Source organism: Equus przewalskii, chromosome 10 (assembly GCF_037783145.1).
Source record: "Equus przewalskii isolate Varuska chromosome 10, EquPr2, whole genome shotgun sequence".
In the NCBI taxonomy this organism is placed as follows: Eukaryota; Metazoa; Chordata; class Mammalia; order Perissodactyla; family Equidae; genus Equus; species Equus przewalskii.
The window spans coordinates 6,723,908-6,747,983 of NC_091840.1; the positions used below are offsets into that span (position 1 = coordinate 6,723,908).

The following is a 24,076-nucleotide window of genomic DNA, read 5'->3' on the forward strand; positions in this document are numbered from 1 at the left end:
CCACATGCCACAACTAGAAGGACCCACAACTAAAATATGCAACTACATACTGGGGAGATTTGGGGAGGAAAAAAGCAGGAAAAAAGAGAATATTGGCAACAGTTCTTAGCTCAGGTGCCAATCTTAAAAAAAAATAATGATATTTTACTGATTGGGGCTGGCCCAGTGGTGCAGTGGTTAAGTTTCCACGTTCCGATTCAGTGGCCCGGGGTTCGCCAGTTTGGATCCTGGGTGTGGACCTACACACCACTTGTCAAGCCATGCTGTGGCAGGCGTCCCACAAATAAAATAGAGGAAGATGGGCATGGATGTTAGCTCAGGGCCAATCTTCCTCAGCAAAAAGAGGAGGATTGGCAGTAGATGTTAGCTCAGGGCTAATCTCCCCCCCCCCCAAAAAAAAATATATATATATTTTGCTGATAAATGTTTTAATCATATATAGAGATACAAACATAAGCACACATACACGAATAAGGCCATATTTGTGAAAACCTGTGGGGGTTTTTTTTTTTTTTGAGGAAGATTAGGCCTGAGCTAACATCTGCCACCAATTCTCCTCCCCTTGCTGAGGAAGGCTGGCCCTGAGCCAACATCCGTGCCCACCTTCCGCTACTTTATATGTGGGATGCCTACCACAGCATGGCTTGCCAAGCAGTGCCATGTCCCCACCCAGGATCCAAACCGGCGAACCGAGGGCCTCCGAAGCAGAACATGCGTGCTTAACCACTGCGCCACCAGGCCAGCCCCTGAAAACCTGTTTTATAGCCATAGTAATGTATATCTGGCCATGTAAGACTTTAAGCTGAGAAACAAAATTATAAATGTGACCAATTTATTATCGGAGGAGTGAAAGCTGCTCTAGCTCTGAGGTTCTCAAACTTTAGTGAACTTCAGAATTATGTAGAGGGCTTGTGAAACCACTGATTCCCGGGCTCTATCCCCAAAGCTTCTAATTCAGGAGGTCTCAGGTGGGGCCCCAGGATTTGTACTTCTAATAAATTCCCAAGAGAAGGTGATGTTGTTGCCCCAGGGACCACCCTTTGAGAACCATCCTTCCAACTCTGTCTTCTCTACCTCAGGGTGAGAGTAAGCAATCACAAACAGAAGCTTTGTTCAATTTGTTTCTGTTCATTTTAGGAAACAAACAGCCTTGAGTCACTGGGCCCTGCTTGAATCCAGCAATGGACGGAGAAGGAGGACTGGAGCATTAATGGTGTTAGAAGAACTTGAAATTGTCATACCAATGTAGAGGCTGCATAACTGACAGGCATTCAGGATCCTAAATCAGGCATTTTGGGTATTTTCATGACAAGTACTGTGTTACTGTTGCATCAATAAGTCAGTGAACATTTATTGATCACTGGCTCTCAGAACTTTGTTTGCTGCAACTATGAAGATGAAAAGCGATGATACCTGCCCTCAGAAAGCTTACAGACCATTTTCTAAGTACTGTTTGTGCAATATGTTATTAATACTCAGTGAATGTATGGTATTGTGAAATGGGACAACATTTTCCTACATTTTGTGCCACAGCTGACACATTTAAAGTACAATATCCAGGTTCTTGGCTTTGATTGCTGGGTCCCATCTTGGGTCCCATCTTCTTTGCCATGACCCAAGGATAGAGAGCTGGAAGGTTTCTACAACATCACCATTCTGCCTCCAGATTTCCTGCAGTATTCACATAGATAGCTCAAGTACTCTACTAACCTTTGTTAGAACGTGAAAAAGTTTGATGGTATAAAGTACACACATTTTAGTTGTCTGTGTTATAAATTCAGTTAAGTGTTTCTCAGGGTTTTTGGCAAGGATTTAAAGCTCAAAACAGAGTTTCTTAGATTCTTGTTTTCTTGCCCCTTTTAGGAATGGTGTTTTTTTCTTTGGCACCTGACGCTGGGTGGTTCACCCTATTCTTTTTTTTTTTTTTTTGAGGAAGATCGGCCCTGAGCTAACATCCATGCCCATCTTCCTCTACTTTATATGTGGGACGCCTGCCACAGCATGGCTTGATGAACGGTGCCATGTCTGCACCCAGGATCTGAACCGGCAAACCCCGGGCCGCCAAAGCAGAAGGTGCGAACTTAACCGCTGTGCCACCGGGCCAGCCCGGTTCACCCTATTCTTACCCTCTACTTTTTTTTTTTTTTAAGATTTTATTTTTCCTTTTTATCCCCAAAGCCCCTGGTACATAGTTGTATATTTTAGTTGTGGGTCCTTCTAGTTGTGGCATGTGGGATGCTGCCTCAGCATGGCTTGATGAGCAGTGCCATGTCCACACCCAGGATCCGAAACAGTGAAACCCTGGGCCGCGGAAGCGGAGTGCGCGCCGCGAACTTAACTACTCAGCCACAGGGCCGGGCCCTCATCCTTTACTTCTAACACCAATTATTGATATTTAATTAGATTTCTAGAGGAATTAGGCCTTTCCGACCAAGTTCCTAGTTAACTCCTAATGGTGAAAACTCCTCACTGCACACTTCCCTAATTCATTCCTTCACCTGCCTGCTAGGATCCAGGAACTGAGCTAGGTGCTTAGAATAAAACTGTAAACAAGACAGACAGGTCTCTGCTTTCATGGAACTTTCATTCTGCTAAGAGAGACAACCAAACAAAAATTTAGGTCAAAACAACTTGACTGGTTCTCCTGGCATTATTCTAGCATTTATTTTTCCATGTGTTTTCTCTCTGCAGCCTTCCATCGGAACCTGTGTGCAGTCCTACAGTAATTAAGCACTGGGATCTGAGTCAGAAAGTCCGAGTTCAATATGATACTGACTCTGCCACTTCAAGCTGGGTAACCAAGTTGCCCAACCTCTCTATGTCTTACTTTCTTCAACTGTAAAATGGGGATGATAATAATAGAGGCTTTATGAGGATTAAGGGCTTAGCACAGAATCCCCACATAATAAGCACTCAATTAACATCTGCCACTGTTCTTTTCCATATTTACTACTCTTTGTACTTTTTTTCCCAAAACACTAACAGTGCACAGCCACCGCCTTTCCCACCCCTATAAAAATGATGGAGGGAGAAACTTAATGCTGGGAAATTCCTATCTTTTTTTTTTTGGTAGATTGGCCCTGAGCTAACATCTGTTGCCAATTTGTTTTTTATACTTCTTCCCAAAGCCCCCCAGCACATAGTTGTATATTCTAGTTGTAGGTCCTTCTAGTTCTGCTATTTGAGATGCCACCTCAGCATTGCTTGATGAGCGGTGCTAGGTCCATGTCCAGGATCCGAACTGGTGAAACCCTGGGCCATGGAAGCAGAGAGCACGTGAACTTGACTTGGCCACGGGGCCGGCCCGGGGAAATTTCTGTCTTTTCACAGTTTTTTCCTGGAAAGTGGAAAGAGACTCTCAGTATACGATTCCCTAGGCTCAGCTCGCAGAATTCCAGTTTGCCACTGGAATATATATTGCTCACACATTTGAACATGTTTGACTACTTCTTATACGAACTCCTCCTTTACCTGAAGGTGACTCTGTAATTTAGCATAATTTTGGAGAGAGGGGATATTGTAGGACACACCTGTCACCCAGGAGCTAACGACTAAACAACCATTTGATTATTGGAAGCCCTTCACATATCAATGAGGGTAAGTCTAACACGACATATTTGATAGTCCTCTGATGGCTCTGCAGTCCTACAAGGCTGGGAAGGTGTGTGATGGCAACAGAAGCCCTGGGTTCAGGAGAGTAAGGATAGCATCTCTTCTTCTTTTTTTACAGTACCTGGACAGCACTCAGCATGTTCATCCCCTAGCATGCAGTAGGAGCTCAATCAACACTACTTGCCAGCTGTGTGATATTGGGCAAGTTACTTAACTCCTTTGAGCCTCAGTTGCAAATAAATACTACACTCACTTTGAAGGGTTGATGTAAGGAGAAAATGAGCTAATATTAGTAAAGCCCCGCTTGGTGCCTGACACACGGCAGTTGGTCTCTTCCCCTTTCACTTCTTGTGTGTTTCCTACTTAACCCCCTACCTCCACCCCCACTGAATTATAAGTTGAGTCAGGGACTTTCTCTACCCTTCTTTGCCCAATGCCTAGCACAGGACTTACACATGGTGATAGTTTCAGTTACTCATTCATTCAGTGAATCTTTGAGTACCTACAAAGGGCAAAAGCTTAGAGTTGAGAGAACAGGTACATTCGGGACCCTCAAGTACTTGAAGATGACTATAGCAGAGGCTTCTGGGAGAAACGATGAGAAAGAGCTAGAATGGTCAGCTTGGATTAGTTCTCAAAGGGCTTTGTAGGTCTTACAAGAATTTTGGAGTTTATGCTATAGGGCACAAGGTTGCCACTGAACCAAGGAGCGGGGGAAACTTATTTTGTTTTTATTTTAGAATGGTTTGTGGTTCTCAGACTTTAGTGTGCTTAAGAATCACCAGGGAAGCTTGTTAATAAAGGGGGATCCCAGAGCCACACTGCCCAAGATTATGCACTTAAATCAGCACCCTAGACGTTACTGGTTCACTTAAATATTCAGGCACAAGTGGGACATACCTTAAAAGAAAAAGATCAGTTAGGAGGCTATTGCAGTAGCCCTGGGGAGAGCTGACTTGAATTTAGGATTCCCCTACCTGCCCAGATCAATCTGCCTCCCTTGGTCTGTCTTACATCCAAGGCTTTAAGCCTCCTCTTCCCCAGGGAGGACCAGCTGGAAGCCCAGCAAACGCAGCCAAGTCCAGAGACTGGACAGGGGCTGAAGAGAAGTAGACAGATTTGGGTAGGTATTTAGAAGGTGGGATAGACAAGACTTGAAGATTGATTGTATGGGGAATGTGTGAAGGAGAGGAAGGAATCCAGGATGCCCCCTGGCTTTTTGACTTGGAGCAATGTTGTAATGGTGTGCCCTTCAGTGAACTGGGAACTTGATGGAGAGGGGCAGGTTAGGGAAGGTAAACTGAGGAATTTTAGTTGAGATTTGTAGTTTGCAGTGTCTCTGGGACATCCAAGTGGACACGTTCAGAAGTCAGTTGGATTTAAAGGCAGGAAGCTCAGAGAAAGATCTGGACTAAAAATATAGATTTGAGAATCATTAGCAAATAGATGATCATGGAAGTGGGTGAAATTATCCCAGGAGAGGGAATAGAATAAGAGAAAAAGGTCTTAGAACAAAACCCAAGGAACCTTTAAGGGAAGGGCTGAGGAAGAAACAAATTGCAAAGGGATTAAGGACAGGCCAGAGTCACAACCCAAAGTCACAGGGAGGGAGTTCAAGAAGAGTGATGAATTGAGAGGCATCCTGGATTCAGCAAATAAGTCTGTGGTGACCTTGTAGAGAGCAGTTTAGTGGAGCTACAGGGACAGCACCAGATTGCAGAGGATTAAGGAGTGAGTGGGAGGTGAGGGAGTGGAGACAGCTGGCATGGACATTTTTTCAAGATGTTTGGCCAAGAATGGAGAAAGATATGGTGATAACTTAAGAAGGAAATAGAATTGAAAGAGAGTCTTGAGAAAGAGTCTATTTCTGTGCAACAGAGGAGTGGAAGAAAATACAGGGACAAAGGAAATGATCAATAACACCTCCCGAGAGGAGCGGTTGGAATCCACTGCACAGATTGTTCTTAAGACAGGAGGGACCTACTTCTGTTTTTTAATTGGATGGAAAGAGGAAATGATTGATTGGTTTGGAAGCCCGATATTGGGTAGTTCTGATGGATTCTCTTTTCTCTCGGAGGTTGGGAGCCAAGCCATGAGTAAGGATGAACATTTTTCCTCAGCTAGTCAAAGTACAGGGTTACCAGCAGGACTGAAGTAGTCACTGCACTGAGGCAACAGCCTGGTGGGAAGCAGGTTGAAGTTGAAGCTATAAAATCCAAAAGATGAGAGGCTGACTGAGAGGAAGTGTGATGTTCCTCTAACCTTGGGGAAAACTGCATTTGGGCCACCGAACAAGAGGGTTTTCTCCAAAACCTTATGCTGGGGCTTTGATTTAGGCTCCCTGTTCCTCGTCTAGTCAGTCTGCCTTCCCTCGCCTGTGTCTCACGTCTAGGCCTCAAGTCTCCTCTTCCCCACCGAGGACCAGCTGGAAGCCATTTTGATTAAGCTCCACCACAGAAGGAGGACAATACAGCCCCGCCCAGAGCCAGGCGCGCCCCCGCGCGGGCCGGGTGCGCGTGTCCGCGGCTCTTCCCGCCGGCCTGGCGGGCGCCGGGCCCAGGCCAAGGCGGCACGGGGCGGGGGCTGGGGGTGGTTATGTAAGCGTTGCGCGCTCCCGCGAGGCGGCAGCCAATGAGGAGCCCCGGAGGCTCGTGCTCGCGCACGCAGGGTGGGGGGAGGGAGCGCACGACGTGCGCGCGCCCTCTCCCTCCTCCACCGCTGCCGCCTCCTTCTTCTGCCGCTCCTGGTGCTGCTTGTGTGCTCGTTCGGTGCGGACCTGGTACCTCTTTTGTGAAGCGGCAGCTGAGGAGACTCCGGCGTTCGCCATGGCCGACGAAAAGCCCAAGGTGAGCTCGGCGCCGGCCTCCTCGCCTCGCCGCGCGGCCGGGGTCACGGCGCGGGCTGGGGTCCGGCCCGAGCCCGCCGCGGGCTCCCCGCGCCTTCCCGGGCCCCCCGCGGGGCCGGCCGCGGCTCAGGCCCGGCGCTCCGCGCCATTTTCCTCCCTCCCCTCTTCCTCCCTCCCGCGCCGGAGGAGGCCCCGCCGCCCTCCCCCGCCCCCGGCCGCCTCAGAGTGCGCGCCGGGCGCGAGTTGGGCGGGCGGATCGCGGACGCCCGCGGGCCCACCGGCCGCGAGCGGGACTCCTCGGGCCTGGCCGGCCGGGCGCGCGTGAGGAGGGGCGTTAGGGCGCGCGGTGTCCCCACCCTCCGCGGACCCCACGGTGGGTGTTGCCGCCTCCGCGGCAGCGGGGAGTTCCTCCGCGCGGGGCTTCCCCCTCGGGGGTGGGGGTCTCGGGCGTCTGGGGACCCCTGTCCCGGCCGCCCTGGCCTGCTGAGGGCTCGGGCGAATCAATGGGCTGCGGATGGGCTGGAAACCGGATGCCTGACGGGCCGTCTTGAGGCCGGGGTCTGGGGGGTTCCCGGGGAGTACTCCCCATTTTGGTGGCCTCAGGGTCCCCAGGGGGCAGGGGCAGGGGCTTCTCCCTGGGTGCCAAGGAACCTCCAAGCTGCGGGGACCATGCGGTTTCGAGAAGTTGGAGGCATGTGTACGAGCAGAGACTTTGTGGGGCTTAACTTTTCAAGGCGGGTTTGGAGGCACCGGGAGGCTGTTCCCGGGAGGACGAGGGCACACACTTCTTCCTGGCACGCGGGACTTTCTTTACGTTTGTTTTGTGACACCCCCTCCCTTCTCTTCGGAAGTGATTTAGGGGCTGCAGAATTCCTTGCACGCTTGATTCTGGCGAACTTCAGATTGGGTCGAAATCTACAAGGAAGATTTGGAATAAAACTGCATTTGACCCATGACAACAAAGGGGAGGGGAGAATAGGAGTTCTTAACTAAAAATAAACAAAAATGAAGCTGCTCGTGGTAGAGGCGAACGTTAATAGTGGTTTCAGTTATTACCGCTGCTTCAGAGAGAATCAAAGGATATTCCTCGATTAGATTTTTTTAATGTAGTTAGGGATTTAAGTTATTAAACTGAGTTTGGTAACTTTTTAAGAGAATTGTAATGAGTATTGAATTGCAAGCTCTAGGTTTTTTTCCTTGCAGTCTGTACTTAGAGCACTTTGAAAGGGAAAAGACACTTATTTTTAATCTTTTTAGAGGAAAGATATATTTTGAGAGTGATATAAAATATGCCAGTTGAGAAAATTCAGAGTCAAGAGAGCATTGCAGTGAATTAAGTGGGACTCTTCTTTAAAAATCAATTGTTGCCACGGATAGTATTGCATGTGAGCTGCTTTTCTGTTTTTGTGACAGTTATTTAATATTGTTGCTCCAGGAATTCTCTTTCAGATTGATTTCAGCGCCTGAAAACAGCTGTTTGCTCATTTATCATACAGAATGAGAAACCTGTTGATTTCTGAAGCGACTTAGGCTGCTACTGCTTTAAAAGGAGTTTGGTTTTCACGTTTTTCAAATTATACTTTTATTTTTCTTTCAACAGGAAGGAGTCAAGACTGAGAACAACGATCATATTAATTTGAAGGTGGCGGGGCAGGATGGTTCTGTGGTGCAGTTTAAGATTAAGAGGCATACACCACTTAGTAAACTAATGAAAGCCTATTGTGAACGACAGGTGAGGAACTGACATGTGCACTTCCACTGAATAAAACTTATTTAAGGGGCTGGCCCCGTGGCTGAATGGTTAAGTTCGGGTGCTCCGCTTCACTGGCCTGGGGTTCTGATCCTGGGCAGACCCAGCACTGCTCATCAAGCCATGCTGAGGCGGCATCCCACATAGTAGAACTAGAAGGACCTACAACTAGAATATACCACTATGTCCTGGGGGGCTTCGGGGACAAGAAGAAAAGGAAAAAAAGCTTATTTTAAAAAAGCAAACTTTATTTTCTTGGGAATAGAAACTAGACTAGCATGATATTACAATAGACTATCTGGTAGAACGAATATGCATTTATATACTTGTCAGTTTTATTATACACTTGGTATGTTGATTCTTCATGAAAATCCTTAGGATGATTTGATTAATACATATGATTCTAGTCCAGCGCCAGAAATGCATCAGTTATTTTCAGAGCATGTGGTTTGTTCCCTAGGGGATATAATTTTATTTTTATAAGAAAATAGGAATGAACCTGGTAAAATTTCTTGTCAGGCTCTTTTTTTAATCCATTTAAAATTTGTCTTGTGTCGAAACAATTTATTTTGAGTATTTTAAACAGTTTGCAAATAAAATGAGTTTAAGGACACTGCAGTTTTCTTGAAGCATGTAAAATTTTAGTATTTTCTTCTTACACTATTAGTAGAGATAAGAAATTTAACCTCCTGCCCAAGCATAAACATTCCTATATTGTGGGGACATTTGCATTTTACTCAGAAAATAGTAAATGGACATCAAGAAGAGGAAGTAGAAGTGAACAGATGCTGGGAGGTAAATGCAAGCTTTAAAACAAAGAAGCTTTCTGTGATATTGAGTCTGTAACAATACAAAGGCAACTTTAAAGATGACTTTTGCAAGTATAACAAAAAGGCTGGGCCCTAGATGTGTTAATCCAATAATAACCTTGCGGAGTATTTTTCTTGTTCAGCTCTGAATATATAATATATAAAAGTTGGGAAAATCATTCTTTTAGACCAAAACAATTCTCTACATTTCATACTGTCCTAAAAATAGGCTCAAAATAGCGTAAGGATTAACCCTGTAGAAGTTAGGAAATTGAGTTTGAGTTGATACCTGGGCTTCCTCAGTGAGACCTAAGGGCATTTGAAAGAAACTGAAGATAGAAACTTCTTTTTGAGTTTGAAGCTTTATTTTATTCCCAATTTATTTATAACGTAATAAGAGAACACTTGTAATTCTTTATCTTCATTCATAAACTTTCTTATACTTCCTTAGAAAGATGAGATTTTCAGTATACTCCTTGAAGAATTTTGGTGAGATCCTCTTAACAGTTAGTAAGTTTGTACTCATTGTGCCAAAGAATTTTTGCACTGGCACCTTCCGTATTTGAACACTAGTGCCCCTTCAGGTTACAGGGGCATTTTAAAGGGTAATCATTTTGTAGCAGTTTTATGTAGCAAAACCTTATACAAAGTAGAAATTCATGCTTACACTTGATGGTTTTCAACAAAATTCTCTGCATATCTTGCTTAACCTTTCTCTAATTACTACTAAATGTTAGCTTTAAATGATCGTATTTTTCAACACTTATGAAAACTTTGCAAATGTAGAGCAGAGTTGAAAGAACTTTACACTGAATGTGGCCATCAGCTAGATTTAACCGTTAACATTTGCTATACATATTTATTGATACTCTCTATCCAACCTAAAATGGTCATATTTGAGACTTCCCATATTTCTTGTAGGTGCCCCAAAGAAGTTTTTTGACTTTTCCTGCTGTTAAAATAAATTTAATGTATTACCCAGTGTAAAGAAAATTTTCCTTGAATTTTTTTCAATTATTAGGCTTAAGATTGCGATTATATTTGACTAAGCTTGTTGGGGCCGCTCTTAATTTACACTAGAAGGAAAAGAAGCATTGGAAATCCATAAAAAATATAAATCTGCATATCTGTTGGAAGGCAGATATGATTTGAAGATAGGATCCAGGAAGAATTTGGAAAGAGATTTATCCCTATTTTCCTCTTAAATTGGGAGTAACATCAGAATTTGAGTGTAAAAGATTCCTGTTTACTTTTCAAATGGTTTCTTTCATTCTAAGGAAGAGGGAGTTGAGGTATCACCTAATTGGGCTGATTCCCTGCTTTTAAAGCATAGGTACGGGCTATCAAAAGACTAGAGTATTTATCCAATTAGTTTGCATAGCTATTTTTTTTTTTGGCATTTGACAATTCTTAACGAAGGATTTCCTATCAAGATTAACTGCCCATAGTTAACTTTCTAGTCAACTCACTTGGCATCCTATCTCTGGAGGAGTTTGAAGTGGATGTCTAATAGACATCTCAAACTGAACATGCAAAAGAGAGTTGTTGATTGTACTAGTTACCTTTTTCTCTGGTGTTCCCACTCGGTAAACCACCATCCTACATCTAGTGAGGTCATAACCTTGGGGTCATCCTTGATGGTGCTTCATAACATATAAAATCCATCAGCAAATTGTGTTTTCTCCCTAAACCTGTGCGGTCCAAAACAGTAACCGTAAGCCACGTGTGACTGTTTACCACTTGAAATGTGGATAGTCCAAATTATGATGTGCTGTAAAGTGTAAAATATATGCCAGGTTTTGAAAACTATGAAAAATAAAATATCTCATGTTGAATGTTGATTACATGTTGAAATGATAGGGGTGTTTTTTGGGTTTTTTTTGCTTGAGGAAGATTAGCCCTGACCTAGTATCTGTGCCAGTCTTCCTCTACTTTCTCTGTGGGTCACTGCCACAGCAAGGCTGATGAGTGGTATAGGTCTATGCTGGGGATCCAAACCCCTGAACCTGGCTGCTGAAGCAGAATGCACTGAACTTAAGCACTATGCCATGGGGCCAGCCCCAAAATGATAGTATTTTTAATGTGTTAAAACATCTTAATAAAATTTTACCTATTTTTTTTTTAAAGATTTTATTTTTCCTTTTTCTCCCCAAAGCCCCCCGGTACATAGTTGTGCATTTTTAGTCGTGGGTCCTTCTGGTTGTGGCATGTGGGACGCCGCCTCAGCATGGCCTGATGAGTGGTGCCATGTCTGCGCCCAGGATTTGAACTGGTGAAACCCTGGGCCGCCGAAGCGGAGTGCGCGAACTTAACCACTTGGCCACAGGGCCGGCCCCAAATTTTACCTATTTTTAACTTTTTAATGTGGCAACTAGAAAATTCAGAATTATGTATGTGGCTCACATGTTTCTCTTGGATAGTGCTGAGCCCTCAACCATTTTATTCCACTCTTCTCAGTTACTACCTCAGAGACTTCTTTGAATAACTCAAAGTGCCCCTGTTCCCATCACTGAATCCCTTCACTTTTGTCTGTTTTTTTGCATTGATCGCTGGCTGTATTTATCCACTGCAATGTGAATTCCATGAGCATAGGGCATTTTGGTTCAGTTTCTCTAGAGCCTGGACCAGTACCTGGCATATAGAACATGCTCAATAAATGCTTGTAAAATGATAGAGGACATTCATACTAATAACTCCAGAGGTTGGTTTGTAAATAAGTTTTTCATTCATGTGTAGAATTTGAGTGTGCCCACTTTATATCAGCCACGTAGCTTTCAGCTAACTGAGAACATATCCGTTCTAATGTGGATGTACCCTAACAGATTATTTCATGGAGTATCAGGCGGTTTCAGAGAGCACAGATTCATAGGTTTAGTCCAATTCATTTTTGTGAAATGAAACGGGGACCTAAAGAAGTAACCTCATATAACTCTTCCAAGATACAACTCTAAAGCTCAGCGATGAGATTTATACAGAAGACGAGCCCAAATGCTCATTTAATGTAAATTCATTGAATTTACATAGTTTGTGGAATCTTAAAAACAAGTTTCCTGAATTTTGGACTTTTGATGCTCTATAAATAAAAGAGCTTTCTTTTATTTATAAAATCATAAAAACAGGTGGCAATGAAGGAATACAATTCGCTTGTGTTGTCATGGCTCTGCCTCCCTGCTCCCACCTCCCCTTGTTTTGAATGGCCACACCGTAGACCATACGACCATATCAGTGGATGTAGTAAAGGAGGAACCCTGCACATAGAAGGTGCTTAGTATTTTGTTGAAGCGAGGAGTCTTCCATGGAATGTTTGCAAATATAGTAATTAATGGCTTGGCATTGTGTTCTTGGTTGCTTTGTGTAATTGCAAATTAAATTTGAACGTCATGAGGAATGAATTAAGGTCATCAATGTCACCTGCCTGGTGGGAGAGTGCTTGTATTCCTCAAGACGAGCTAGTCTGAAAGTGGCATGTGTCAAAGACTAGAGTTTAACAGGAAAGCAACATCTTCATCTTAACAGTAGTTTTAAAGACAGATTGAGTGAATCCTTGTTAAATAAGGGAATAAAGGTGTTAGACAAGTGTTCATTGAGCACTTTGTTTCAATATTTTTACTCCTAGGAATTCAGTTTAATTTTTTCTTTTATCAGTTGAAGCAAGGAATTTATGTAACAGTAATTATAGTTTGTGATTTGAGCGTGACACAGGAGTGGGTTTTGTAAGATGCTTCCTAGAACGCTATTTTTCAAGTTAACATATTCACAACATACCAAAGATACTTTACTTTCCTGTCCTGTCTTCATTTGGCTGCAGTTACCAACAGCTTTGCTGCTTTCCCCTTCTCCCCACCCCTGTGTCAGCTAGGTAATACTTGATAAGTAAAACATGAGAATCCAGTTTGGAGAAGGGGCATGTTTACGCTCATTTATCTCCTTAAATGCATATAAAAATTTCTTGAAACTAAACTCTAGTAATATAATTTTAAAGTTCCCTTTTTGTAATAAAGCTTCTCCCCAACTTAGTAGCTTTAGGTTTATTTTTAAATAAAGAAAATGAAACATGGTTAGGTAGATACTGCTTTTTGTCTATTTTGTTTCATCAGTACTTAGTACATACTATGTGGAAGGGGTGCAGTGTAACCACGACAGTCTAGGTTCCTGTCCCTCCTAGAGTTTACTTTCTGGTGAGAGGTTGACAGATAATAAATAATTGCAGGTTTGGGTAAGTACTAAGAAGGAAATTTAAAAGCAGGTGTTTCTTTTGGGCTGTTCCAGGAAGTTCTGGGGTGTGGACTATGGTCTTATGGATGGTTTTAGGACAGTCATTGCCTTGTGTTCTGGTGGAAATGCCCTGGCTGCTCAAGGATAAGAACTTGTCGAATGCCTTTGGTGTGCCTAGCATTGTGCTGGGTTGGGGCATAGGTTACTCTTCCAATGTGGTAGGAACTATTTGGATAGAGCTGAAGGTAAGGTAGCTTTTAGGCAAGGTTTTATTTTAATCATTACCCCTTTTTAGGTGACTTCCAGTTTTCATTATTATTAAGGGTGATTTATTTTTTTCCTTTGGGGAGCTCTGTAACATGCATTGAAGAATGTTGCTTGTGCATCTGTTACTTTAAATCCTCTTTTAGTATGTTTCTAACTCATTTAAATGTTCTGTTTAACTCAAGGTATGATCTATTCAAGCTTAGAGTAACTGGTCTCAAACGCAATATACTGTTTTAAAAAAGACCTTTCTTTTTCCAAAGAAAATCCATAATAGTTTAAGAAAGTGAAAATCACCCCAAATCTTTTTACCCACATAGAAATATTAACATTGATGATCATTTATTTAGGTCTCTCTTAATATATTCATGGCTAAATATGCATATGGTTTTAGTTCTTACTTGTTTCTTTGCATACTTAGTGCCTATGAACTTTCTTGTCCAGGGTTTGTCAATGAGGCAGATCAGATTCCGATTTGACGGGCAGCCAATCAATGAAACAGACACACCTGCACAGGTAAAAAATCTCTTGCTAACTAGAAAAATGAATGTTTTTTGTAATATTCTCAACAGCTTTGTTTATTCATTTGTGAACTTTGACATTGGGATATAGTTCTTTACAAGAGTTCAAAGCTATGTAATATATGACCAAAGGAGAAGAGAAAGAAAAAAATAGGAGTAGATTCAGGAAATGCCAGTGGTTTTTAAATAGCTGGTTATCACTTAGTACACTAATAGGTCATTTAGTTACTTTAATCCATTTTTTTCCTATTACCAGCATTATTTGGAGAAAATAATTAAAACTCCTGTTTCTTCAGAATGTTGTTTTCCTTTTGTTTTTGTTGCTGCGGTTCTTGATCATACTTGGGGTTCCCCACAGGTGATTGGTTGGCTGTTGATCCTAACCATTTTAGGTTCTCGTGCAGAAGTCCCTTTTACCTATCCTTGTTAACTAAAGGGAACTAATGGCTCTAACGGCAGGTCTCTTGATAGCTTAGTTTGATGGGGAGGGCTCTTGATAACAGGTGGCTTTCTAAACCCTTTCTGCAAGAGATGTCACTGTCTGATCCCTTATCTCTTTACATATCATTTCAGTTCTGTCACCTCTTTTTTTGGAGAAAGATTAGCCCTGAGCTAATATCTGCTACCAGTCCTTTTTGCTGAGGAAGATTGGCCTTGATCTAACATCCATGCCCATCTTCCCCTATTTTATATGTGGGATTCCTGCCACAGCATGGCTTGATAATCAGTACGTAGGTCCGCACCCGGGATCCGAACTGGTGAACCCTGGGCCGCTGAAGTGGGCCACCAGCCTGGCCCTGTTCTGTCACTTTTTAAGGAATCAGCTAGGCTGTATTCTATGACAGAAACTCTTTGTCTTTGTTTCTTTTACCCTCTCAAATTCTATTAAGACTCCCAGTTTTGGGAAAAAATATTTTGATAACAAATTTAAATTGGAGCCATTGTATTTTGAATTTGTTTTATCACTCCATAAAAACTAGGAAGTGATAAGTATGATATGAGTGAAGCAGCATAACCAGATTGTGGTTTTGTTGATAATCTTCAAAAATTTGAAATGTATGTGACCTGTACTTGAGGGAAGAATATTTTGAAGAAATTTCCATTGGGGAGTCTCTAAGAAGCAATTACACCATATAGCCACAAGGAGGAGCTGAATTCTCTTGATGAATGAGAGAAAAAGCTCTTTTACCCTTTGAAGGCGCCTAAAGTTTTCACTATAAAATTTAACGTTCCAGGGGCCAGCTCCGTGGCTGAGTGGTTAAGTTCGCGCCTCCGCTGCGGCGGCCCAGGGTTCGGATCCTGGGCGTGGACATGGCACCGCTCATCAGGCCACGTTGAGGCGGCGTTCCACATCCCACAACTAGAAGGACCAGCAACTAAGATATACAACTGTTTACGGGGCGGGCAGCGGGGGGTGGGAGATAAAGCAGGGGAAAAAAAAAAAAAGATTGGCAACAGTTGTTAGCTCAGGTGCCAATCCTTAAAAAAAAAAAATTTAACGTTCCAGTAAATAGGTTGAAGACATGTTTTGATGGTTTTTAAAGACTAAAAAGAACCCATTATGCTGAACTCTGATGACTAGAATGTGTGTTCTGTCTTTTGAAGCCCTCACCTACCACCAAAAAAAGTTCTGGGGTTTGTCTACTGTGCAAGCTGCAAATATTAAACTGTAAGGAGGATTTGTGCAGAACTGCATTATAAAATCTTCAAGTTGAATTTGGAATTGAACTCATTGTATTATTTGGAATTGAATTTATTTTAGAAAGAAATTGACTCATTTTAGAGTTTTTCTCTCAATATTAAATAGCAGAATTGTGATAAATTAGAACTTCTTAGCAGCTAATTTTAATAGCAGTGTTATTATGTGCCCATCATTCTGTTAAGTAGTTTCTTGTATTCATTTAATTCACATAACTGAATGCTATTCCATTTTACAAAGAGGGAATTGAGACTTGGTCATTAATATTTCATGCCTTAGCCCTTCTTTTGTATATTTAAACATTAGAACCAGTTCCCTTTCTTGTCTTTAGGTGCCCAGGGTTACTGTTTTATCTTCAAAATTATCAAGTTTTTAGAAAGAATTTTTAAGGGTAATGATCAGCATAATAAACTGTAAAGCTTGTTTACGTTACAATGTTGCCATATGTACCAAGACAAGACCTTCCTACAATCACCATAGTTGTTTTATGTATATGTGTGCGTAGTGAACCTTGCAAACTTAATGTGTGAGTGGCGTTTTAAAATTTAAAGTAGTTTTTTTAACAAGTCTCTTCTGCGCATATCCCTTTCCTTACTGCATAGAAGTGACCTTGTTTTGTGCATGGGCAAGGATATATTCATGTTATTTACACACACACACACACAAACTTTTAAAAATACAAATGTAATCATACTATGAGCCGTTTTGATACCTAGTTAGGAAAAATTTTTTTTTAGCCAAATACTGTATCTTAGGGATATTTCTGTTTCTGTACATGTAAATCTACTTATTCTTTAATAACAGCTACGTGATATTTCATGTACCAGTGTACCATATTTCTTTGGGTTTCTATTGATTGATATTTAGGTTATTTCCAGTCTTCCTCATCTAAATAACATTGCAGTGAGATCCTTTACACACATCACTCTTATTTTCAATAATTAAAGGTGAGGTAATTTAACTCCTGGACATATTCAGCTTTTTAACTTAAAAAGCTGTTTTCTATAATCTTCATAAAAAAAGAGGACCAAGTCAAAAATTATTTAAACCAATGTCTAATGATATGTTAAGCTATGGGACATTTAAATAATGAACACTGGAACTGGGTGGAACTTGTGCAGTTTTTCGGGATATTTAAAATTCTGATGAGTTATAAATTTTAAGAGCTGAATAATCAGTAGCCTTCAATGTTTTTTCCTCTTATGCCAGTTGGAAATGGAGGATGAAGATACAATTGATGTGTTCCAGCAGCAGACAGGAGGTGTCTATTAAAAAGGGAACCTGCTACTTTACTCCAGAACTCTCTTCCTCCAGACCAAGAAGACATTCTCAATTAGAAAACCGCAATTTGGTTCCACCGCGTCCTGACTACTACAGTATAGTTTTCTCTATTCTTTCATTTTCCCCTTCCCCATTCCTTTATTGTACATAAAGTAACTGGTGTATGTGCACAAGCATATTGCATTTTTTTTTTTAAACTAAATGGCCAATGGTATGTTTTAATTGACATCAAATGGAGATGGGATAGGGAAAAATACTGGTTCTGTGAAAATACCCCCTTTCTCCATTAGTGGCATGCTCATTCAGCTCTTATCTTTATATTCCAGTAAGTTATTTTGCTCTCACTGTTTAACAAAAAAAAAAGAACAGCATAAAAATCCTTGCATACCTTGTTCGATTGGAGAATTTTAATGTTTTTCATTTATCATTGTAAAACCAAGGACGATTTTATAACTTTTTTGTACGTAGCTGTTACATGTAGGGCAATCTGTCTTTAAGTAGGGATAAATTACTCTAAAAGAAATGAATCCTAGATAGTTTTCCCTTCAAGTCAAGCGTCTTGTTGTTTAAATAAACTTCTTGTTTAAAATGAGCTGTTTTCTTTATTTTGAGGAATATTAAATAGAAAGTTGAAGCTTAGGGGAAAAAATATGACATGAATAGGCCCGCTAGAAATAACATTTCAAGAAAGAAATAAAGCTACTTTGCACTTCTGACAGACTGATTAAAAAACAGGATAGCAAAGTTATATAAATGACTAGCAATGGATGTTTTAGCTTCTTTGTTCAAAAAGCTTAGGCAGTTCTAAATATGCAATTTTACTAGCAAAAAAATTGGGTCACAATGTTGTGGATTTACTCCTAACATTGTGGTTCTGTAACCACTACCTGAGGCAGAGTGAGTTAGTACATGCAGCTCGGAAGAAGTTCTGATTTTGCTGACTCTGCTGGTCAACTATAACCATTTTAGCCTTCCCTTTGTCTGATGAGTAAAAACTCCCTAACCTAAAATAGAGTATTTTGTTCCTTATTTGAAGATGTTGAGGGACAGAAAATGTTTATCAGCATAGTAGCCATTCATACAGCCTTAAATATGCAAGCACTACAGTTTTTAAATTCAAGCGTGTAGGGGAAGATAACCAATAGAACAGACAGAATATTAGCCCTGGAAAGGTACGCAAAGATTACCTAATTCTAACTCCTATTTTAGAAATGAGGAAGCTGATGTCCAGAGGGTTGTTATTTGTCACATAGCTAGGTGGTTATAAAACTGGGACTAGAGGTTAGGTTTACCTGATGCCACTTCACTGAGTTCTCCAGTATTGGGTCTCAAGAAACTGAATCCCCACCCCTACTGCCTACCAGTGCAGCCTTTTTGGATTAAGTCTCCATGTACTATCAAGCCTTGTGACTCACTTAATTCACTCCACATCTAGCAATATGGTCTTTTCTACATTTCCCATTTCTATAGTGAATGAGCTGCTTGAGACAGCAGGAATTTCATACATTTTTGGCTCTGTATGTATGTGAGTTAATCTTGAATCATCTGGAACTTATTTTCCTATATGCATAGTGCTACCAACCTCTTTTTACACTTGATATTGGGAAACACTGGGAGGCCTGCCCCCAAGAATTCTTAGATCAGGTAAGTACATTTTCCTTGACTTGCTCTAGGTACTATTAAATCATGAAATTTCATGGTGTCCTAAAAATTAAAGTTAGGATTAAAATTCAAACCAGAGAACTTCATTGTAGAAGGAGTCTTGAATTGGATTCTTATTTAATCAGAGGAATTTACTAACTAATGTCATGTCTGAGCTTTCGCCATGTTGGGAGAAGAGAAACTTTAAATTCTTTCACAGTAGAAAAACTTCAGTAGAATTTAAAAAGCCAGAGGGAAATGTGTGTAAAGGGTAGCTTATTAATGCTGGGTCATCGTATTAACTACTTAAGATTCACCTTATTTCTGTTCTTAAATGAACTTTCCTTGATTGTTGCTCTCAGCCTATTTCACAAAAGTTGCTACCAAGAAGACAAATATTCTATGGAAAAATTTATGGAGCACTTTTTAAAAAACACTTTGAAAATAATTGAATTGTTGAAAATACTGAAAGTGATTTTTGCATTTTAACCTTTTTGGCTTGAGAGAGGAGATTCAAATGGTGGGAGTTATACTGCCATTTTGGTTAACTTTTCCGACAATTTAGTTAAACTCTTTCTGTCTGCCCTCACATTAATACCCCACGTTTATATCCTAAAAGTAGCAAGTAGTATCTAAGTGAATACAGTTCTGTATAGGATATGAGAGAATTTTTATTCTTAAGCACCCATCATATTCATACAAGCTACTTGAGGCCAAAACTAGAGGTATTAGCAACTTTTCAGAAATACGAGTGTCAAGTTACTGGTTCATTGTTTTTCATGTTTTCATGAGAATTACTTTAATCTGATATCGTTCTACCTAAAGGAGATGATATTGAATGGAAGATGGGAAGGAGTAAACATAGTTTGAGGAGAAATGGGAGGCTTGGGTCCAAGTATGTAGTTATATGGGGAGAGTGTGACCCTAGGAGGGCAGCAGACAGTGGAATCCCAGGATTTGAGGGAGGCCTATGGGAAAGTTTTTCCAAGGTCTTTGTGGGGGCTAGGGTGGAAGGGAGAGGGCCAGCTGTGCTGCTGAGGGTTATTTTTGAGTTAGGATGATCCTGCTTTCAAATGTGACTAATAGTGGTTCTGGAGTGTGGTTTTGCATTAGAATACCCTGGTGAGCTTCTAAAAAATACCAATGCCTGGGCCCTACCCTCAGAAGTGTATTTTCAAAGCAATATGGAATTGAGAAGCAATTTTGGGAGGCATCCTCACAACTCTTAATTAAGAGTTAAGCACCTTATGGTGAAGACTGAATGAGGTAATAATGTTTTAGCTGCCTAGCACAATGCCTCTCACAAACTGAACTCTTTAAATAAAAGTCATTTCCAGTGTGAAATAAGGGCTCCGCCGTAGGATGCTGAGGCTTCAACTGAATACTGTAATCTCTACCGATTGGCTTGCACTTAATGTAAATGAGAAACTGGAGGCCAGGCCAAGAACTTTCTATTCATTTAAAAAACTAATACAATCTTTGTCTCATTAGGTTTTTTAATAAATGCTTAATACTAAATTGTGCCCTAATGAGTCTTTAAGAAAAAACAATCCTCAGGATTTTAATGATTCCCCAGTACTTTAAGAACCAAAGGACCCATCTAGAAGATGCTTCAGCATTCTCATTATCTGGTGGTGATTTGAGGGTTAGCCCTGGATGTAGTAAGAAATATATGTGTTTTGTATAATGAAACTTTGGTCTGGATAGTGGTTAGCTAATGAAAAGAGTTCCTCACAGTGGAACATGAATAGAGTATGTACACAGGTTAGGAATTTATAATCTATTTGGAATGTGGAGTGTTAGTTCCCTGTAAGCAGTGACATGTGACTATGTATGAGATCATTTTGGGATTTCCTACATCCTTGTGGCCTTTGTGACACAGTTTAAAGTCTAAAAGTTGTCATGTAATATTTGTTTTCTTTGCAATTCGTACTTTTAGGGTGTATTATGTAGCTAACTTTGCCACAACTTATAGAGTTGGGAATATTAAGGGAGGAATTTTCTCACACGGTTTTCTGGGAATATCCTTTTAAATTTTTTGATGTTATTTCACCAGTTTTTGCAAAAGAGGCTAAATTCATTTCTAGGAGAGCAGGACAGATGAGTTAGGGGAGTTTTTTGCTTGTTTATTAAATAGAGAAATAGCAGTGTGGAGTTGAGGAAAGTGGACAAACTTCAACCACATAATCTTATTCAGCTCTTAGTCTGAGAGGAGGAGGAAATAATGGGGAGATATGAATCACACTGTCCCTTTCTACAATTCAGAGTGATTAAAAAGGACTTGAGAGGGGCATGTCAGACCTTAGAGTGTATGTACCATTTTGTTTACCTTAAAGATCACACAAGAACTTGACAAAGCCATTTTCCATATTTGAGACCCTCCGTTGGTTCGTTTGTTTAATGACAAATGAGTTTTAAGAGAAAATAAACTCCTTTGGCTGTCTCTCAGTGGCATTTCTCTGCCCTTTTTTTTTTTTTTTTTTGGTAAGGATACAGCTAAGAAAAGAATGGACAGATGCGTACTAAATTTGGCTTTAGGAGTGATGGATGCAGAGTGTATGTGTAAATATGTATGGTTAAGTCACACATAAGTGATATACTTAGGGGCACCCTGTGATATTGGGGTTGAAAAGTAATGCTTATTAGAAATACTTGTTGGGGCAGGTCCTGGGGCCAAGTGGTTAAGTTTGCATGCTCTGCTTCGGCGGCTCAGCGTTTCACTGGTTTGGATCCTGGGCACAGACATGGCACCGCTCATCAGGCCATGCTGAGGTGGCGTCCCACATAGCACAACTAGAAGGACCTACAACTAGAATATGCAACTATGTACTAGGAGGCTTTGGGGAGAAGAAGGAGAAGAAAAAAGATTGGCAATAGATGTTAGCTCAGGTGCCAATCTTCAAAAAAAAAAGAAATACTTGTCAGTGAGCCATTCATTAATCAGTGTCTTAACCAAGTTCAAAAGCATATGACCAGCATTTTCTTTTAGTAATGAAATGGAAGGAATAGAAAATATTAAGAGTATCTATTAAACTATGGTTGAACATAAGCAATTCCTATTCTTGTAGGTCAAAAATAGCTATCTGCCGTTTCATATGGTTCAACCTCGTGTGTCTTGGATTACAGTGAAAGACACTGATACAAGAGACTGATTCCAACTTGATTGCAGAATCTCGGTAAACTCCAATAATGAGGCCATGCAGATTGCTCATTTTCCTCTCGTATTCTGGAATAAATTGGGGCAGGTTGAAATTATGGGGGATTCAGAACACTTTGCCTGGTAATGGGAAAGCTGGTAACATTCAAGGCAAAAACAGATGCTTGAGGGCTGAGAGATGCTATGTTAGTGTATATTTTTGTATTTGGTTAAAATTTCGTTGCAGTAGTCCCCCCCTTATTCGAGGTTTTGCTTTCTATGGTTTCAGTTACCTGCAGTAAACCACAATCCAAAAATATTAAATGAAAAATTCCAGAAATAAACAATTCATACGTTTTAAAAAGGAGCACCATTCTGAGTAGCATGAGGAAATCTTACTCCAGCCAGCCCGGGACTTGAATCATCCCTTTGTTGGAACCCCAGCCATCTCCATCTTCTGCTTCTAACATCTAACCATTGGCATCATCATGGCTTAATGATCTTCCTTCTAACATATCATCAGAAGGTCAATAGTAGTCTAACGCTATGTCACAATGCCTCCATCGTTCACCTCACTTCATCTCATCACATAGGCATTCTGTCTAACATCATCATGAAAAGAAGGGTGAGTCCAGTACAATAAGATATTTTGAGAGACAGACTACATTCGCGTAACTTTTTTTTTTTTTTTTTGAGGAAGATTGGCCCTGAGCTAACATCCATGCCCATCCTCGTCTTCTTTATATGTGGGATGCCTGCCACAGCATGGCTTCTTAAGCATTGCATAGGTCTGCACCCAGGATCTGAACTGGCGAACCCTGGGCTGCTAAAGCGTGAACTTAACTGCTCTGCCACCAGGCCGGCCCCTCACACAACTTTTACTCCAGTATATTACTATTCTCTTTTATTATTAGTTCTTGTTGTTAATCTCTTACTGTGCCTAATTTATTAATTAAACTTCATCATAGGTATGTATGTATAGGAAAAAACGTAGTATATATAGGGTTCAGTACTATCCATGGTTTCAGGCATCCACTGGGGGTCTTGAAATGTATTCCCCAAGGAGTAGGGCAGACTATTGTATTACCTTAGTATAGTAGGCACAAGTGGTGAAGAACTTTCAGAAGATTATTCAGAGTAAGTTGTACATTGTGGGGTTTTTTGGGTTTTTTTGGTGAGGAAGATTCGCTCTGAGCTAACATCTGTTGCCAATCTTTCTCTTTTTTTTGCTTGAGGAAGATTAGCCCTGAGCTAATATCTGTCCCCGTCTTCCTCCGTTTGTATGTGGGTTGCCACCACAACGTGGCTTGACAAGTGGTGTAGGTCCGAACCTGGGATCCAAACCCAGGCTGCCGAAGCAGAGGGTGCCGGACTTAACCACTACACCATGGGGCCAGCCTACATTGCATTCTTGAATAAAACTCTCCATACACTCAGCAACAAATTTAAAAACCAACAGGATTCCTGTCCATGTTAAAGGAAAACTACTACAGCTTTAAACATTTTCTGACATCTTTTAAATAGTAAAGATTTCTTGGTACCTGCTTCAGAATAATAGATTGTGTTCTGAGGCAATTCCGGGAATGTTGGGTTTACAAAAACCTGTTGGGAAAGCCGATTACTAGGCTCTCTGAATTGAATTTTCAATGCAAGGCCAGTACTTTGAATATAGTAGGGAAGCGGCAGGATGGGACTAAGGGAAATTGAAGACCACTTAATGCGTAAAGACGTGAAAAGTCACAGAATGTGGGGGACTGCTCATTCTCCTCCCCTGAACTATAGTTAGAAAGCAGGTGAGGGGCTGGTCGGGTGGTGTAGTGGTTAAGTGTGTGTGTTCCGCTTCTTGGCGGTCCCGGGTTCGCCGGTTTGGATCCCGGCTGCGGACATGGCACCGCTTGGCAAAAGCCATGCTGTGGAAGGCGTCCCACATATAAAGTAGAGGAAGATGGGCATGGATGTTAGCTCAGGCCTAGTCTTCCTCAGCAAAAAGAGGAGGATTTGCAGCAGTTAGCTCAGGGCTAATCTTCCTCAAAAAGAAAACAAAACAAAAAGCAGGTGAAAACAGACATGAATATAGGGTAGTGGTTTTAAAATTTAATCTTAGTGGAACCCTGGGATTGTACAGAGAGGAGAACAGAGTGGAGAGAAAGGCCAGAAAAGGACAGGAGGAGACAGACAGGGTCAGGATTTGGGATCCTCTGCCCGGGTTCAAACACAGGGCCTCTATTGTTACTGTATTTTATATATTTGGATTCTGCTTCATAGATGTTTCAAAAACACTGCTATAGGTCATGAAAGGCTGT

The 24,076-nt window shown here is 41.2% G+C and overlaps 1 protein-coding gene across 2 annotated transcripts; it reads left to right on the forward strand.

Annotated features, from left to right (window-relative positions):
• Nucleotides 1–6,104: 6,104 nt before the first annotated feature.
• On the forward strand, nt 6,105–17,585 carry SUMO2 (small ubiquitin like modifier 2). 2 transcript variants are annotated; one of them, XM_070561507.1, is made up of 4 exons: nt 6,105–6,458; nt 8,058–8,189; nt 13,940–14,011; nt 16,925–17,585. In XM_070561507.1, the coding sequence occupies exons 1-4, from the start codon at nt 6,438–6,440 to the stop codon at nt 16,985–16,987; spliced, it is 288 nt and encodes a 95-aa protein (XP_070417608.1). In that variant the 5' UTR covers nt 6,105–6,437; the 3' UTR covers nt 16,988–17,585. The 2 variants fall into 2 exon arrangements, with proteins under 2 accessions (XP_070417608.1, XP_070417607.1); XM_070561506.1 differs by lacking the exon at nt 13,940–14,011 and having other exon boundaries at nt 6,270–6,458.
• Nucleotides 17,586–24,076: the final 6,491 nt, after the last annotated feature.